General features: G+C 38.1%; 1 protein-coding gene across 2 annotated transcripts in view; it reads right to left on the bottom strand.

Annotated features, from left to right (window-relative positions):
* Nucleotides 1-20665, bottom strand: part of LOC136873861 (valine--tRNA ligase) — a 292221-nt gene that overhangs the window by 180474 nt on the left and 91082 nt on the right. For both annotated transcript variants that reach the window (XR_010860187.2, XM_067147153.2), the window contains exon 8: nucleotides 6439-6555. Coding sequence is in view for 1 of the 2 variants with exons in the window: in XM_067147153.2 (XP_067003254.2) it covers nucleotides 6439-6555 (117 nt within the window). In the remaining variant the exon portion in view is untranslated. The remainder of the gene's footprint in view (nucleotides 1-6438; nucleotides 6556-20665) is intronic.

Below are 20665 nucleotides of genomic sequence, written 5' to 3'. Positions count from 1 at the left end.
TGCAAGCATTCTGCTACTCACTCAAGTCCTCTACACTGCTCTGACTCCAATCACAGCATTCTGCTATATATGAACATTAGACGCAAGTTCCTTGCAAGTTATACACCTCCTGTTAGTATTCTGCTAACACGAACTCTCTCTACAAGTTCCACTTGTTATTATACATGACCGATAGTTTTCGACTATCAAGAACATTCATTTGAACAGACTGTCTCATCAAGACAAGATTGAATGTATATAGGAATCCCAATTCTTACGTAGGCCCTCAGCCTACTACCTTATATTAACAATAAACATGTGCAACTCAACAAGCTTCAAGAAAAGTTTCATTCTATTTCATGTACATATTGTATAAATGTGTTGAAGCAATAAACTTTTATGTTGTGCCTTGTATACCAAGTTCCTTGTATACAACACACAGTATTGTAGGATTTTTATGTTTTTAAAAAGTATATGTGGTTCCTTAAAGCACAGAAGTGCCAAGTCCAGATTTCTTGAACTGTGGGAAATGCAAAAACAAAGTCTCAAACTCGTGTTTCGATATCAAATGATGTATTATTCTTTGGAAGTGCTGACTTTTTAGATATAATAATCTCTCAGAAGTGTTTTTCTAATCAGTTTATGTTAGAAATTTGTATACATTCTTTCCAAATGTGATTATTTGTGCTGATGTCAGGACATGGCACAATTGAGCACTTGTTAACGCAGTTTTATTGCACATAGGATAAATTACTGTCTTTTCTTGTAAAATTATAAACCAGGTCAGAAATTCAACAGACGATACATTTATTCATCTAAATTTAAGAATACATACATTATGGAACGTAGGATTATTACTAAATTGAATTTTTTCAGTAAAATCAAATCAAAATCAAACTTCTACATTAGAAAAAACTGTGTTATGGAACCATTTTTGTAAGGTGAATACAGGTGCTATTTTCATGTATCGCAGCAAGAGAAATTGAATTTTCAACCGAGTTTTAATCCAAAGGGTATTTGCTGTCCCCTAGTGCTCTTCATTTTCCTCATCCATTCTTACAGCTGCCCAAACAGCTTCGTTATGAACTCCCTTTGCCGAAGGCAAACTGTTGTAAAACTCTTTATATTCAGCTGGGATGACTCCAGTTTTTAACATAGTCAACAAATCTCTCTTTTTTTGAAGTGACATAGGTAGCAGCTGTCTGTATTTTGGTTGAAGAGTGATTCCATCCCATTTAATGCTCTTAGGATTAACCTACATCTCACGGAGTTCGTCCTTCACCAAATACTTAAACTTATTACAAGTCATTAACCTCATTTTTGGTCCGTATTGATGACAGTGATTACATACAATTTACAAAATATTTGTTTAACGTTAACCTAGTCAATACTTACAATACCACATTTTGTGGTTAAATAATTATAAAAAATAGAAAGATCGTGAACATGTTTCGCCCTTTTTAATGGGCATCATCAGCACAATGGATAACCTTAAAACAAATAATTACGTTAAAATGGAATATACGTTGGAAAAGTTTTCTGATGTACTAGTTGGAATATTTATCACTATATCAGTAGTTTTAACGCTAATAACAGAACAAGATAGACACTCTACGGCATTCGATTTATCAACATTCTAACCATTGAGATTTACACAACAAATGGGAAGACTACTGGTATAGTGATAAATATTCCAACTAGTACATTGGAAAAATTTTCAATGTATATTCCATTTTAACGTATTCTCACCTGAATGTGTTTTAACCAATTTAACTCGAGAGAAACACCAAATGTTCATTCCTGATCTAATTTTCTACAATAGGAACATATGTTTTATACATATTTTATTCTTCAAATCTACTTGGTGGTTAACACGCCAATAATATTGACTTTCACCAAAAAGTTAAAAGAAGAGGATCCATTTCAATTCCAGACGAATGCCGATTAAAAAACTTCTCACCCATATAAATATATATTTTTTAGACAATATTGTAAAATTGTACAACAATAGTTTTAACTTGTGTTTGTAACATTCACGTCAAACTTTTTAATCATGATATTGAAAATAACTTTTAACATCACAACGTCTCATTCCAATTTTATATGACCAATAATCGTAAACAGTCTTAATTGTAATTATTTGTTTTAAGGTTATCCATTGTGCTGATGATGCCCATTAAGAAGGGCAAAACATGTTCACGATCTTTCTATTTTTTATAATTATTTAACCACAAAATGTGGTATTGTAAGTATTGACTAGGTTAACATTAAACAAATATTTTGTAAATTGTATGTAATTACTTAAACTTAACCAAGCTGCTACCTTGTGTAAAGCGAAACCACTTTATGTGTAACCAATTTATATTTTCGTGCTTGGCATTTTTTTTTTCTGTTGTGTATTACGCATTCTGTCAATGAATCTAAATCGCAAACGCTGCGGTAGTCCCGTTGGTGTACAATGTAAGGGTGTGGTTTCTTTCTGGCCATTTCCATTACCATTTTGTACTCATGAGGAGTATAAATGCTTTTATGTTTTCTCATCCTTCCATCTGTGGCATGAGTGGAATCGGCCTCTAGATAACTGTGGCCACTTTTCATTAATTTTAGGTCCAGGATTTTCAGATTGAGGTGTAACCTCGTATAGTAGAGCAGATACCATGTTTTGGTTCCTCTTCTGTCCACCACACGTGTCTGCATGCAGCATTAGATGCTCAACTTCTGGAATTAGATGTGCTATGTAAGTAAGTAAACAGCTCCCGATTTCAAGAATGCCTTATTTTCTGTTGGTCTCATCCCACTAAAAGGAAGTTCCATTTTTCAATGAGTCATACACTGTAAAATTATAAAGAGAGAGCTTCCTTTTATAATAATATTGGCAATCACCTGCGAAAGGGATTTGAAGATCATAAGTTCCACATACTAATTTTGGGTTATCAACTTCATCTTTCATTTCCCGAACTTCAAGTTTACGAGTGATGTGGTCTATATAGCCCTGATTGGTTGTAGTGGTTTTAGTGCGTTCTGCCTCTTTACACTTAGAGCATTGGTCCTTTTTGGGAATAAAAATTGCTACTGGTGGTTCAAATTATTTGAAAATAGATCTAAACACACATTCTGACAGTGACTTAAACAATAAGAACAACAAAACAAGACAATCAAATGCGCAATTGAAATCTCAAAGAATTGAAGTCGCGTGGACTTGGAATTTCTGTGCTCTTACAAACAAAGCACGCGTAGAGATGGCATTTTTTAATTTTGCAAATTTATACAGTTTTTTCCGTAGATTTTCACAAGGAATTTGAGTTCACTTGAAGCAGCTTCCCACAAAGTTTCCTACAGTATCAATATGTCAAAATCACAAAAAATTGGACTTGGCACAATTGTGCATTAAGGTATCGATATGGTTCCTTAAAAGGAGCACGGACCCAGCACAGCCGCATCGGCAATTGTGGCTAGGCAGCTTTCCTTGAGGGCAAACCTCTTTCACACATCAGCCATCATCATAAATCATAAATGATATAAGTAAAGAAATGGAATCACAGATTAGCCTAAGGCTTTTCTTGTTTTTAGGATGATATTATACTGTATAAAGTAATAAATATGTTACAGGATTGTGATTGTCTGCAAAAAGAAATCAACAAAATTGTAAGATGGACAGCAGACAATGGTATGATGGTGTGTCAAAGTCAGGTTATAAATTTCACCAAGATAAAACGTCCTCCCCATTTTAATGTGTTGATGGTGATCAATGTAAATCAAGGGAAGAATGCAAGAAGTTGGCTGGCAAGGTTTTATACCGACCGTCTACAGAATGGACAACTCCCGGCAGACTTCAAACAAACGAAAGTGATTTCCAACTTGAAACCAGGTAAGCCTGCCAATGACCCAAGCAGTTATAGACCAATTGCCCTTCTTAGTTGCTGTTATAAGCTTTTTGAGAGGCTAATCTACAACGGAATCAGTGCAACTATTTTTCAGCATATTCCAGTTGATCAAGCCGGATTCAGGGCAAATCGCAGCTGCTGCGATCAAGTGCTTTTACTGACATCCCACACTGAAGCAGGTTTCCAGAAACAACTCACGACCTCAGCTGCATTCATTGATCTTACAGAAGCATTTGACACAGTCTGGAAGGATTAATTTACAAGATTCTCCAAATTGTACCCTGCAGGACCATCGTGTAGGTTATAAATAATATGCTCTGTGACAGAAGATTTCAAGTGTGTATGGGAAACAGTATGAGTAGAGAAAGGAAGCTCAAAAATGGATTACCTCAAGGATCGGTACTGTCTCCCCTACTGTTCAATTTGTATATCTCTGATCTCCCAGAAACATCATCACGAAAATTCTGTTATGCTGATGATATTACACTAGCCACTCAACATTGTAACCTTAGTGTGACAGAAGAAGTGCTACAAAGAGATCTGATTTCACTTGAAACATACTTCAAGAAATGGTGACTGAATCCTAACCCTAACAAAACAGAAGAGTCGTGTTTTCACCTGAATAATTGCCAAGCTGGCATTAAGATTCACATAAGTTTTTGTCATCATAAACTTCGGCACAGCTGGCATCCAAAATATTTGGGCATTACACTTGATCACACACTATCTTACAAACATCTTATGAATCTGTCCAAAAAGCTCAAAACACATAATAATATCCTTCAGAAATTGTGTGGCTCAAGTTGGGGTTCATCAGCAAAGACTTTAAGATCTTCTGCTTTGGGACTGGTTTTCTCATGTGCTGAGTACTGTGCACCAGTTTGGCTGAATAGCCCTCATACAAGACTCGTTGATACTCAACTGAATCCTAGCATGCGGTTAATATCTGGTACTATCCAGTCCACACCCCTTTATTGGTTCCCAGTTCTGTCAGGAATAATGCCGCCTGATTTAAGAAGATCAAATGCTTTCATTTGAGAGTTCAAGAAGATAGATATGAACCCTAAACTGCCTGTTCTGGATGATATTCCTGTTCTCAAGATAACGAGGCTCAAGTCAAGTCATCCATCTTTGCGTGATGCTGTCACACTGGCTGATGAGAATTTTCATCCTTTAGAAAAATGGAGAAGTCGCTGGAAAGCTGCCACAGACAGTTCCTTGCACAACATCTTTTCTGGTGAACATCTTCCTCGTGGACATCAGCTACCGCGTAAGATTTGGACCACTCTGAATCGGGTGAGAACAAATCATGGATGATGCAGGGATGCCCTTTATAAGTGGAAATTTATTTCATCACCAGAATGTGACTGTGGTGCATCTCGGCAGACAATCCCCCATATTGTAAGTGAATGTACACGACGTTCCTACACAGGCAGCCCGAGTGACTTTTTGGAACCAAAAGAGGAAGCCATACAGTGGATCACCCAACTGGACATTCTGTTATAAAACATGTTTCTTGTCTGTGTATATTTATAAATATTATATACTTGTATATATGTATCTAACTTGTTGCCATACACCAATATTAATTGTAAATAATGGTTACAGATGTCTTCATAAGGTTATGAGGGTATTTAGGAGTTGTAGTAAGGACGTTAAACCCCAATCAGAGTATGGTTCCAGTGTATGGGACCCTCACAAGGATTACTGTCTGCCTCTGTAGCATAACAGTTAGCACTATTAGCTGCCATCCTTGGAGGTCCAGGTTTGATTCCCAGTACTACCAGAAGTTTAAGAATGACAGGAAAGCTGATATGTAGTTAAAATGGCACGTGCAGCTCTCCTTCATTGGGGATGTGCCTGAAAAGAGCTGGACCACCTCAGGATAGGTAATCCCAGGATAACTTGATTTGAGTTACTTTAATCGTTTTCAGCTTATTTGAAAGACGGATGGCCTGCCACTCCGGCTCCCAATGGGGCATCACCAAATGTCTTAGCTGAGAACGAATATCTATGGCTGGAACCTTGTAGGCAATGGGGGCAATATAACTGCCTCCTTGGCAGCCTAATTTAAGCCTTTTGACTCAAAGGTTAAATTCTATTTATTATACAGAGACAGTTAATGTTTCGAATGTTTCGTCAAACCATTTATTCCAGCCTTCAATTAAAAGACTAATGATTATGCTACCTTTGCATGGTCAAAATACCACGCCCTTTTAATTATCATCAGGGGAAGTCACTTCCTGCTACACCCATGTGGCTTCGGAGCCACAATAACGTGATTCTGGTGCTAGCACTCCAACACCTGGCCACCAGGTCCCAGGTCTCATTTACAACTTTCATCTCATGTTGTAGCTAATAAAGGTATTCGTATTCTGTAATGTAGGTGGTAACTGATTTAATTTCTACGCTGCTAAATAAATAGAGAACTCAACAATCAATGAGAATCCCTTGCCATTAGATAGAAAGTACAAAAATCTAGATTTGGCATATGGAAAATTTTAACTGACAGTTTCCAGCAAGGAAAAGCAGGAAACTCTGAATATTAACACATACCTTATGTAGCAGTACTTACTTAATGTTGTCAAGCCAAGTGAACCAAGTTTTCTCAAAAGTAGCAGGTTCTATCTTTAAGTCTCCATTCCTTATGGAAGCAGCAGCCTTTCTACCCATTTCTTTGCAATTAACAAACCTGTAATAATGAAGTTCAATAAATTTACTCATCCATAAAGACAGCAGTTTTGGAACTTAAAAAAAAAAAACAACTAGTAAAACATTGTATGGGGGGAATTGTTCTAGTCCTGAAAGACAAAATTAATATCAGTTATGCATTCAATAAGTTTGTGGTACATTACCGGCAGATTTAAGGAAATGACAGCTGATAGAACACAATGAGTCTTTCTGTCTTCCTTCTGAGGGTCATTAGTAGAATGACAGCCTCTGGATGTTTTGTGTTTGTCTTGTGTTCATACTCTTTTTCCACCTGAATTTGTCTTAATCTTTTCTTTTCTCTCTCTCTTTCCTTTTCCTGTATTTATCTGGCTTTCTTCTTACTTCCCACTAGGGCCACCCAAAAGTGGGGTCAAGGGGTGTGCATTACCAGGGGGCCCAATATTTCAAGGGACCCAGAAATTTAATGGATTGATTATGTTATTGAAAGCCCAATATAAAACTGCTTGCTAAAAGCATTTAAATTTCAAGATGTGTGTCAAACTTTCAACCTAATTCTTGACATGACAACCGTTAGGATAACACCAGCAATCTCATCTGAAATTATCGTACGGATCTGAGGAAAAGGCCAAAAGATAAACTAAAATATTTCAAATATTTTTATGGTTACATTTCCAAAGCTTGCCGATAAATCTGGTATCTCTTCAATGGCACCTATGAAGACAAGCTTCAGTTTGTATTTCCCTGTACCTTGCCAGTTAGTGTATCATCTGGTGAGAGAAGTAAACTGTCCCTCATCAAGAACCATTTAAGATCCACTTAAAATAGAGATCTATAAAATAGCATCAGACTCGAAATTATCATCCATTATAGATCATTTTGTGCTGGCACCAATATTGAATACGCACATGTAAATCCCATCTTCAAAATCTCTTTCAAGGAAGCATTTGCTAACTTGTGTAAAATACCATCTTGGATACGACCTGTGGAATATGCCTCTTTCAAAGAAATGTTTATTGTATGATGTAAAATATTATTGTAGAAATCGTTTTTGTATTCCTTTTATCTACCTAACCTGTATGGTGTAAAATATTATTGTAGAATATTTTATTTGTATTCCCTTTATCTACCTAAACTGTATGGTGTAAAATATTATTCTAGAATATTTTATTTGTATTCCCTTTATCTAACTAACCTGTATGGTGTAAAATATTATTGTAGAATAGTTTATTTGTATTCCCTTTATCTACCTAAGTAACTACTAGACTGTAAATTATTATTATTGCTCAGGGATATTTGGTAATATTCTGGAAAGTTTGTGACGCAGACTTTTGGAACAGGGTGTGTTGGCCCCTGTCGATTCTAGAAGCATGTCTTTACTCATTCTGGAAGATGGAAAGTTTGCGATTAGGATTTGCCAATGTTCTGGAATATTGTGAAAACATTGCGACTTGATAAAGAGTTTTGATTGGTGGATATGGGTGGCGACAGGAAAGCTCCTGGTCACTCGGTAATCACATCAGGCCAGCCCTGCCTTTTTAAGAGAGTGAGTCGAGATTTCGTAGTCTTTCGTTCACTCATCAGTCCAGCGATCAGTCGCACGTCGGCGAATCCTCGCTCCCGGGATGGGTTACCTTGGGGTAAGCACTGCTAGTTTCAGTTCCACCTTAATTTTACTTTTAATGTTTGCTTGTACACTGACTGACAGAGCAAATGCAACACCAAGAAGGAGTGATCAGAACTTTATGCCAATTGCAGGGTAGACTGACGTCACTGAGGTATGCTCATGATGTGAAATGCGCCGCTGTGTTGCGCACGTAGCGAACGATAAATGGGATACGGCGTTGGCGAATGGCCCACTTCGTACCGTGATTTCTCAGCCGACAATCATTGTAGAACGTGTTGTTGTGTGCCACAGGACACGTGTATAGCTAAGAATGCCAGGCTGCCGTCAACGGAGGCATTTCCAGCAGACAGACGACTTTACGAGGGGTATGGTGATCGGGCTGAGAAGGGCAGGTTGGTCGCTTCGTCAAATCGCAGCCGATACCCATAGGGATGTGTCCACGGTGCAGCACCTGTGGCGAAGATGGTTGGCGCAGGGACATGTGGCACGTGCGAGGGGTCCAGGCGCAGCCCGAGTGACGTCAGCACGCGAGGATCGGCGCATCCGCCGCCAAGCGGTGGCAGCCCCGCACGCCACGTCAACCGCCATTCTTCAGCATGTGCAAGACACCCTGGCTGTTCCAATATCGACCAGAACAATTTCCCGTCGATTGGTTGAAGGAGGCCTGCACTCCCGGCGTCCGCTCAGAAGACTACCACTGACTCCACAGCATAGACGTGCACGCCTGGCATGGTGCCGGGCTAGAGCGATTTGGATGAGGGAATAGCGGAACGTCGTGTTCTCTGATGAGTCACGCTTCTGTTCTGTCAGTGATAGTCACCGCAGACGAGTGTGGCGTCGGCGTGGAGAAAGGTCAAATCCGGCAGTAACTGTGGAGCGCCCTACCACTAGACAACGCGGCATCATGGTTTGGGGCGCTATTGCGTATGATTCCACGTCACCTCTAGTGCGTATTCAAGGCACGTTAAATGCCCACCGCTACGTGCAGCATGTGCTGCGGCCGGTGGCACTCCCGTACCTTCAGGGGCTGCCCAATGCTCTGTTTCAGCAGGATAATGCCCGCCCACACACTGCTCGCATCTCCCAACAGGCTCTACGAGGTGTACAGATGCTTCCGTGGCCAGCGTACTCTCCGGATCTCTCACCAATCGAACACGTGTGGGATCTCATTGGACGCCGTTTGCAAACTCTGCCCCAGCCTCGTACGGACGACCAACTGTGGCAAATGGTTAACAGAGAATGGAGAACCATCCCTCAGGACACCATCCGCACTCTTATTGACTCTGTACCTCGACGTGTTTCTGCGTGCATCGCCGCTCGCGGTGGTCCTACATCCTACTGAGTCGATGCCATGCGCATTGTGTAACCTGCATATCGGTTTGAAATAAACATCAATTATTCGTCCGTGCCGTCTCTGTTTTTTCCCCAACTTTCATCCCTTTCGAACCACTCCTTCTTGGTGTTGCATTTGCTCTGTCAGTCAGTGTATTTTCACATAGGAGTTTGCCCTACTCGCCCAGACTCGCCACTCAATTTCTCAGATGCCTTAGAAAGAACGTTAACTTTCATTTAATGTTGTATCTGTATCCTGTGTTTCCTCTTACCCTCAAAATTGTATAGTAGAAGTTGCATTATGTTAAGATATCTTTAGTTAACCTCCTGACCTAAAAGCAAAGCTCTTGGCAAACGATATCTAATTTGTATTCTGGAAAAGGCATGACTGAATTGTTTGGAGAGATGAATTTTGTTCTGAATTTTCTTTGTAATGTTTATTTTGATTTTTCTGGAAAGCAATTGTTGAGGAATGTGAAAATAGGTTTGTACCTTTAAAGGTGGTAAGGAATGGTAAAGATCCACTATAACAGAGAAGTAAAAGACACTAAGAAAGAGGTGCAGGTTGGAACGAAATAGAGTTAAGAAATGGTTATGGAAGTAAGGAGAAATTGAAGGAACTTACTAGGAAACTGAATCAAGCAAAGAAGTCAGCTAAGGATAACATGATGGCAAGCATAATTGGGGGTCATAGAAATTTTAGTGAAAAATGGAAGGATATGTATAGGTACTTTAAGGCAGAAACAGATTCAAAGAAGGACATTCCAGGAATCATTAATGAACAAGGGGAGTGTGTACGCGGTGATCTTCAAAAGGCAGAAGTATTCAGTCAGCAGTAAGTAAAGATTGTTGGTTACAAGGATAATGTCCAGATAGGGGAGGTGAGTAATACTAAAGAAGTACTAAAATTTACCTATGATAACAATGACATTTACAGTAACATACAAGAGTTGAAAACTAGAAAAGCAGCTGGAATTGATAAGATTTCTGGGGATATACTGTGCCATTTCACTGTTCTATAGTTGCTGTATTAGGAATAAAAATGGCGCTCCGGCTATTAACGGATCAGAATAAAAGCAATTAACAGCGGTACGAACTGAAGAGATAATAAATTCAACCGGCAATCGCAAAAAGAACCACTTTTAGAAGGCGGTGCGAAAGAATGACGAGAGCGGATTATTTAAATCGATTATTGAAAAAAAAGTCTTCCATTAGAACAAATCTCAATTGAGCACGGCATCGAAGAAAGACGGAATCGCGTAAAGAAACCAACTATTTATCGGAGTCTTTAATCAACTGTTGGAGATAAGATCAAATCTACGATAACCCGCAAAAGATCAGCTGTGATTGACATATACGTGAGATTAAAGACCAGCTGATAAGAAACGTCAAGTTGGAGCTGTACTACGTCACGGTTGGGCTCGGAACATTTTATTTGCCCGATACTGCACAACATCAAGAGAGCCGAATTAAGCGGAAAATAGAGTGCAATTCTAAAAGCACGTAAATTTCACAACGTTTCGGCGAGCAAGGCAGTTGAAATAAGACGATATTTAGAGTCTTGTAGGCAAATTAGACGGACCAGAAAACAAATATATTTTTCACATTAGCACTATTAAGCAGATTACAGCATGTACAAATCAACTAATGCCTTGTGTTATTCTGTCCTTGATGCAATGAAGACCACCATGATGTTCTAAGAAGCTGAGGCAAAGACTACTCTGGCTATGGTGACGCTTGACGAGATGGATGATCCAGGAGGACAGTAGTCAGCTGTGATGACGAGATGAACCCTATTACTTAAGCCAAACCATGGAGCGAGACCTACCATCCCATGACGATCAACAGCGAGATGGAAGTCAAAATCCAATAAGCAAAGATAAGTCCCCATTTGAGTCGTGTCGTAAGTAGAAAACCTTATTCTTTTGGTTAATATATAATGTGCATTATGACATTGTGTGTGCGTAGTTAATATACGAGTGTGTTTACAAGGAAATAGGTATTCATCCAAAGTTACCGTAAATTCCAGACATAGGCGTTAAAATACCAGTGAATGCCGTTCGTAAGTTTGTCAATATGATAGTGGAGAAGTGATTGATATTTTTCATAATTCGTTGTCAGTGAAGTGTTAGAGTATTAAGAGGAAGCTAATATTTATATGCATGATGGCTTTAACAAATAACGTGCGTAAAGATCGTATTTAGGGAGTGTTACGATAAAATATAGTGGCACAATTTTAAGGTTACGATGTGCTGTTCTTTGATACTATGACAGTAATGATAATGATTTATATATGTGTAGGTCATGGCACATATGTTGCGCATTTTGATGAAACGAGTGCTTCGATTATAAATGCTACGCGATAATGGAAGTGTTAAATGGTGAATGTAATTAGCATATGAGTTGCTAGTATATTTTGATGGTGATAGTTACTGTTATTTAGGAAGTTGGTCATAGTATTTCTTCGAGAGATGGTAGTATGTGTAGGTTGCACATGCTAAGTATAGGTATTGAAACGTACTGTTTCTGATTGCTATTTTATTCCCTAATATATATATAATACAGATTAGGAAACGATCTTAATGCCATCACTATAGAATTAATTGAGTAATTAGGATATTCAGAAGAGCCGAGAGGTCACTTACATCAATATTTAGGCCTTCACTGACATATCTACGACTGTTTTCATGTATTCTCACTTACGGCAATTCAACTTATGATTTTATGGGAGCAGTATAAGACATCACTGGTAACTTAGTATTTCATATGTGAATTTTAGATGGAGATAGAGTCTTCCTATGTGTCAATTTTTCCACCCATGGTATTTTTCGTTGGAATATTAATTGAAATACACTTGGTAATGCTATATTAAGACATATACGCACTTTAACTGAATTTTGACCATGAATTAAAATAATAATTGAATGATTTAGCCATATAAGCCTTACGATGGAATTGATTTGAGAATGCTTACGACTTAAAGTGGACTTAGATTTGCTTATATGGAGGTCAACTAGCACGAAATATGAAACGTTAGATAATTTGGAACCTCAAATAGAGAAAATCCCTAATGGTCACACAATCTTCTCACACGATTTTTTCTACTGTGCGTGGACATTGATGTGAAGTGTTTCAACCGAGTGATATGCATTTCTGTAATTGCATGTGAATTTAGGTTCAGACGATTGAATTTTGATAATTTTGAGAAGCAACTTAGCTTAATATTGAGAGATTCCAGATCTTAATTAATTAATTAATTAATTAATTGAATAATTATTGACCATTTTCTTTGCGTTTTTCACATTTTCAATTGAAACCCAATTTGGACATTGTATATAGTAGGGATATAGCTTATTTTACTTGAATCTTTGGGATGCATCCAATCATTACAATCATTATAATAATTATAATTATTACAATTATCCAACTTTTACAATTATGTTGAGTGATTTTACTTGGTTATATAATTTATTTATTTTTCTTTTCATTTGAATCCCTTGGATACTACTTAATTATAATACAATTCTTTGACAGGCCAGGACTATGATTCAGATGAATGAGGCCTAAGTTCATTTATTTATTTATTTATTTATTAGAGGTTTTCCTAAACCTATTTTCTTCAAGGCAACATCATTACATTATTTAGATGCTGATTGCGTAGGAAACCTGTCATAATGTAAAAATGATTTATTCAAGATAATCTACGTTTATTTCAACTCATACTTAAACCAATTTATGAATAAAAGCTGAGTAGTGAAAACATTAAATTCTTTCAATGTCTACTTAGAATAAGTACTAGATATAAGCTTGTAATGACTAATTCTCATTGCGATCATGATGATGACATGTATGGAGTTCTTGACAAGCCACGATAATCTGATTTTTACGATAAAATGCGGAATCATACATATACGGTAACCGACTAATAGCGTGTTGAAGACGTTCATCTACGTAGGTTGGGATTTACTGTAGGCCATCGGTGTTCTTTCTCACGCGGAACTCACAACCCAAGAATATTTGGCAGATGAAATTATTATTAAGAGCTAGTCTGGAAACTCGTGTAACCCACCTGGACGCGGGTTGGTGCATGTAGATATTTGGCGCCACAACAGTAGGGCAATTCAAGAGAAAGACACCGTGGGAGTAATGTGTGGCAAATAGAGAAAGACACCGTGGAGTAAAGCGTCGCCAAAACATGTAGTAGTTGATGCCGCAACAGTGGAATAATTCAAGAGAAAAACACCGTGGGAGAGAGACGTTGGTCATTAGACCATGTACATGTGATGCTACGTCATATTCAGAATGAAGAGAAAGGTATTAAGGTCAAGAAATGGAGTTGTTGAGTCTTGTAGAATTACGCAAACATGTGGCAGTTTTAAAATTTTACTGAGAGAGCCTTGAAAAGAAGGAAAGGTATATTTTAGGAGTTGATTCACAGAGGATTTTGAATGTATGGACCAGATGATGGAGTGAAAATGGAGGTATCGTGCAAAATTTAGTTATATCTGGTAAAAGAAGTTGTCGTTTGACCAGATAAATTTTTATATTGGGATCGAAGAAAACACAGGAGGACAATGGACTGTGAAGTCGAGTAGATGCCCAATAATAATAATAATCAGAGATAAGAGGGAAGAGAAACGGATGGATGAGATGAAAAAAATATCTCAGGACGGCTGGAAATAGTCGAATTTCTGTCTAGAGGAAGCTGAAGTAGAATATGAAGACTTTATAATTGTAAATATAAACATTGTAAGTGAATTTAAGGGATGTTGCTAATATGTTAGTCACAATTTATTATGAAATAACTTAGATATAGGAAGTAGATGGTAAGAAATTGAGTTATTTGAACCTTTTTAATTATTTATGCCAGAATTAAGATTTGGAATCTTCGTCATTAGGGTAAATGTTTCATATTTCATGGAGTAGTTGGGTCATCCTCGTAAGCAAAGCCTAGTCAGAGTAGTTAAGCCTATATTTAAGCATTGTATCAATACAGTTGAGTGAGTAAGAATAAGAATATTTGTGAATATTGAACTATAGAGAAGTTAGGGCAGAATTAGAGTATTATCTGAAATAATAGAGAACTCGGAAATAATACGTAAAAGTAAAGATGTCAACGTTAAGCCAATTAAAAGCACAATTTGAAGAGTACCAGAAGGTACAGGAGGAGAAGCAAGAAGAGAAGGAAAGAAAGCAGAAAGAAGAACAACAGGGAATGTTCGAAATCTTAAAAGGAATGATGGAAAAGCAACAGCAAATGATGGAAGAAAACCGAAAGCGCGATAAGGAAGAACAGGAAGAAAAGGAGAAGAGGCAGGAAGAGAAGGAGAGGAAACAGAAGGAAGAACAGGAAGAGAAGGAGAGGAAACAGAAGGAAGAACAGGAAGAGAAAGAGAGGAAACAGAAGGAAGAACAGGAAGCAAAGGAGAAGAGGCAAGAAGAAAAACAGAAGCAAATGATGGAAGAAATTACTAGTAAACAGGAAGAAAAACAGAAGCAAATGATGGAAGAGATGAAGCGGATGAAGGAAGAAATCATCAGTAAACAAGAAGAGAAGCAGAAGCAGATGATGGAGGAGATGAAGCAGGAGATGAAGGAAGAGATTTTGAAAATAGGATCAGATATGGACAAGATTAAGGACCACATGGAGGAGTGGAAAGCAGAAATTAGCGGAAAAGTGGAAGAGAAAAACCAGAAAATACAAGAAGAAATAAATGACATCAAGAAAGAGATGATAGGGAGCAATAGCTATCTACAATCTCTAAAGGAGAATGAGATAAAGAACCTGACAGATAATATGGAGAAATTGCATATAGATTCCCAAGAGAAATGGAAACAATGCGAGGAGAAGATTGGGGAGTTAAGCGGCGAAATACAGACAACGAATGCTGATTTGGAAAAGAAATACGAACAAGCTGCAGATCAGATCGGAAATAAAATAACGGAAATAAGAGACGAGATCGAGCACAACAAAGAAGAACTAAATCAGAGGATGAGTAAATCTGAGGAAGGACTTCGACAGATACAAGCTCAAATACGAGAGATCCGGGATGAAGAAAATGGAAGGACCGTTACGATATCCAACGATGAATGTCGTAAGAACGTGGAATTTCAGATGAATGAGAGAGAAGCTACAAGTATACCGGTTACGCGTTCGAATCACAGTATTGTGGAAAGGAATACAGAGAATGGAAGCAGTGGGAGTCCCACTATAATAAACGTAATAAAGACATACGACGATAGGCCTAAACATTTTAATAACACCACGAGTATTTCACCAAAACGTTTTCTTCGGGAAATGGATGATTATTTTAGAGAGCATGGTATCCCGGAGGAGAAGAAACTGAAAATAGTAGAAAAACACTTGGACGCAAATCCTAGTTTGTGGTTCCAAGCATTCAAATATACTTTTCACGAGTACAGCGATTTTAAAACAGCATTCTTGCAGCGCTTCTGGAATCCAGACATTCAGCACAACCTACGCTTAGAACTCTATTCCCGTAAATATGCGTCAAATGGTCAAACAGGGTTCAGCGATTTCTTTGCCCACCAATTTTACCGTTTTCAGGACCTGGATTCACCACCCAGCGAACTCGAAGCAATTAAGACTATACAACGTCAATTTCCGTTAGACGTTCAACGATTATTAGCTACTGCTAACCCGGTAACCGCTGTACAAATGGAGACAACGCTAAGGCAGATTGACATGACTACGGTACCACATCCTCACAGAATAGCTAGGAACGGTTACAGTGAAGAAACTGTTAACATACTTACGCAAGATGACACGAGTAGAAATATCCTGGAAGAACGTAGAAACATAAATAGAAAAAGACAATGGGGTAATCCAGAAAATGGAAGAAAGGAGGAAGAAAAATGTCATTGCAGGAAAGGAGTCTATGGTCAAGGGACATATATGGGAAATAGAAGGTATAAGCCCAATATGCGACTGAGGAACCAGTATCGAGATGGCAGAGGAAGAAACAATTTTAGAGAGAGACCCCGATACGAAAGAAGGAATGTTAGGGATAGCCAAGAAAAGGAAAGTTACAACCGAAGATACATTCAGGAACTGAATGAGGCCCGAAATGATAAAATTAAATGGGAAAAGGCCATAAGAGATCAAGACGTAAATACTGACGTGGAAGGAGCCGAGAGTCTTGAACTACAAAGGTTTAAGAAGCGAAGACAGGAAGAACAGACGCTCAATCCCAACACAAAGGAATTTGAGTATAGGGGAGAGAGCGAAAGGCCAACAAGCAAAAAAAAAAAAAAAAAAAAAACGCCGATTTCAAATTAGAAGGCGAAATTGAAAATGTAGAAAACGCAGGGAATTTCAAAATTAGCAGTTATTTTATAACGCAAGTAGATTCGTGGGAGATTGATTCTGAAGAATTGGTTAAGGACTTAACACAGCATCATATCAAGAAAAGATATAATTTACCTATTATAGTAGCAAGAGTAGGAGAGCTTAAAGTACATTGCCTTGTGGATTCTGGAGCCAGTATTAGTGTGTTATCCAAAGAGCTTTTCCAAGACATGAATAAAAGAATGAAACTACTAACAATACCAGTGTCAAAGATTAAAATACGGGGTATTGTACCTGACAAGACAGTGGAGTGTAATATACAAACATATCTGGAGATTAATATAGGAAACAGAAATTTTGAACACCCATTCGTAGTCATGAACCGAATCAAGTATAACATCATACTAGGAATAGATTTTATGACAGTCACAGGAATGACCATTGACATGGAGAAACAAGAGATAAGATTTCCTATTTGCGATGAGAATACCGAAGAAAAACAGGAAAGAATTAAGATCAATGAGGACGATGGTGTACTTAATAGTGTGAAAGTCGAGGAAGAAGGAGAGGTCTCACACTCAGAAAGGGATTCGAAATTGCAGATAGAAGGGAATGAAATGTCAATGCCATGTGAGAATATACTAGAAAGTATTGAGAAGGTCATGATTACAGTGGAGGAAGAAAATATACCAAACATCTCAGAGGCGGTTGCAAATGCTAAAGTTTCACCTGTTGAAAAATCCAGACTTCACGGAATCTTGCAGGAATATTCAGATCTATTCAGGAACAAGCCAGGACAGATTCCCAATTTTAGGTACAAGTTGTTGGTGAATGATTGGACACCTTTTAAAGGAAAATTATATGGGGTACCAGAGAAATATTTCTCAGAAGTAAATGAAATTATAAAAGGCATGGAGGACGATGGAATTATCATGAAAACATCTAGTCCATATTTGAACCCGTTAGTAATAGTTGTGAAAAGCAACGGGAAACTGAGAATTTGCCTAGACGCGCGATCCTTAAATACCCGATTAATTCCTGAATATAATACTGTACCGAAAATTAAGGATATTGTACAAAAATTCCGAGACATGAGGTATTTTTCAACGATGGACTTCACGTCTTCCTATCATCATATTGTCCTTGAAGAAAAGTCTCGACTGCTAACGGGATTCATGTTTGACAGTCAGACTTATGTCTACTGTCGGTTGCCTTTCGGACTGAAGAACAGTTGTGCCGTTTTGGTGAGAGCCCTGGATAGGAATTTAACTCCAGAGGTGAAGGAATTTCTAACTTGTTATGTAGACGACCTCATCTTGGCAACCAAGACATTCGATGATCATTGTGATAAGCTGGAGAAGTTATTTCAGAATCTAAGGACAGCTGGATTCAAAATCAACATAGCCAAGTCCAAGTTTTGTCAGGAAGAAGTATTATTTGTCGGTCACATGATAGATGGCACAGGGGTACGACCAAACCCAGTAAAAATCCAGGCGATATGCGACTTTCCTCGACCAAAACGCATTAAACATGTACGACAATTCCTCGGAATGGCTCAGTTCTTTTCTAACCACTGTAAAGGCTACACTCAAACTGCAGCACCCCTACAGGATCTGTTGAAGACAAATAACAGATGGAAGTGGGATGAAAAAGCAGAAAGGGCATTCCATGAATTGAAAACTCTGCTGACCAGAAGTATAAAGTTAGGCTATCCTAATTACGAAAAGGAATTTATTATCCAGTCAGATGCCTCGAATGTCGGTATAGGCGCGTGTTTATACCAAGAAGAAGAGGGGACACCTCCTAAAAGAATATATTTAGCCTTCACCAGTAGAAAGTTGAGGAGTCATGAAATTCATTACACTACTACAGAACAAGAGCTACTAGCGATAGTTTATGCTTTACAGCAGTGGAAAAAGACCATCTATGGGTATTCGATAACCGTCAGATCGGATCACAAAGCGTTAACTTTCGGACTTAAAGCAGCAATGACAAACGAAAGGATAACAAGATGGATGTTGTTCACTCAACAATTCCAGATAAAGATAGAATACTGTAGTGGAAAGGAAAATATCCTAGCCGATGCTCTAAGTCGAAACCCCGTGGACAACATGGAGGAAGTCCATAAAATAGAGCTAATTCCAGAAGACGAGGATATTCTAGAAAAATTACGGAATATTGTACAGTTACAACGTCAGGATGAGAAGTTGAAGAATATCATAGACAAGTTAGAAAGTAGAGATTGTGATTCTGAGGCAAGGTCGAAAATATCAAGAGTATACAGCATCGAACGGGGTATGCTCATGGCTAAGACAGGCAAAGATCAAGAAAGAGTACGCATCGTATTACCTTCAGTATTATATAGAGAAGTGATCTGGCACGTACATCGAATCACAGGACATGGCGGTATGGAGAAAGTGACTCAAGTTATCCTAGAAAAGTTCACTTGGAAAGGAAACAGAAGGACTATAAGGAATATAGTACGAACATGTGATATCTGCCAGAAAGTTAAACAAGGTAATTGTCTAATAAGGCATGAACCAAGGGCCATACTACCGCACAAAGCCAGAGAGCTATATGCCATCGATATATTTGGTAAGCTTCCTACGGCTAAGAAAGGAAATAAATTCATCGTGGTAGTTATGGACGTTTTCTCAAAATATGTATCACTTCAACCAATACAGCGTGCTAATTCGAAACAAGTAATACGACGTCTAGTTAAATATATATTGCCTAACATGGGAAAACCCGAGAGATTGTTGTCCGACAGAGGAACTCAGTTTACATCACTTCAATTTAAAGAGGCTATGGAAGAGATGGGAATTAAACATGTTCTATGTTCAATAAGACACCCAGCATCCAACCCAGTCGAAAGATATATGAAAGAAATAGCTAAATTTTGCCGGATATACTGTTCCAAGCAACACTGGAAGTGGATAGATGTGCTTGAGAAAATTGAAGAAAGTATTAATAACACTGTCCACGAATCCAGCGGCCAAATTCCAAAGGTTATTCATTACAATATTAGACCTGAGAGACCATGGGATAAAATAATTCAGCTACCTACCGAACCAAGCTTAGACCAAGATAAGCTGAGCCAACTAGTTCGGGAGAGGATGTATAAACAATCCCAGAGGAGACTGAGGAGGATACAACACAAGAAGTTCCATCCTGAATTGAAGAAGGGCGACCTTATATTAGTAAAGAAGCCAGCAATCTCGAATGTATCCACTAAAGTATTTGCAAAGTTCGTACATTTATTCGATGGACCATTTGTTATACATCGGTCATTTGGGAACAACGCATACGAAGTTCACGATCTGAATGGTAGAAGTAAAGGAATACACAATGCGGCAAATATTAAGTTATACTTCAAGGAACAAAGGGATTAGAGTCTATCAAATGACGCAATTAAACAAGGAATGAGAACTGGAATGGCCTATGACAAGAACGAACCAATTCATCTGTAAAAACTTACAGTAATGCACTCAAAATTCTATGATATTAGAAATATATAAGATAAATATATAGCAAGCCATATATTTAAATCAACGTGGGGGGAGTAAATGTGCCATTTCACTGTTCTATAGTTGCTGTATTAGGAACAAAAATGGCGCTCCGGCTATTAACGGATCAGAATAAAAGCAATTAACAGCGGTACGAACTGAAGAGATAATAAATTCAACCGGCAATCGCAAAAAGAACCACTTTTAGAAGGCGGTGCGAAAGAATGACGAGAGCGGATTATTTAAATCGATTATTGAAAAAAAAGTCTTCCATTAGAACAAATCTCAATTGAGCACGGCATCGAAGAAAGACGGAATCGCGTAAAGAAACCAACTATTTATCGGAGTCTTTAATCAA

Source organism: Anabrus simplex, chromosome 5 (assembly GCF_040414725.1).
Source record: "Anabrus simplex isolate iqAnaSimp1 chromosome 5, ASM4041472v1, whole genome shotgun sequence".
Classification (NCBI taxonomy): Eukaryota; Metazoa; Arthropoda; class Insecta; order Orthoptera; family Tettigoniidae; genus Anabrus; species Anabrus simplex.
Note: the sequence above shows the minus strand (reverse complement) of the source record. Positions and strands in the feature narration are given on the sequence as shown.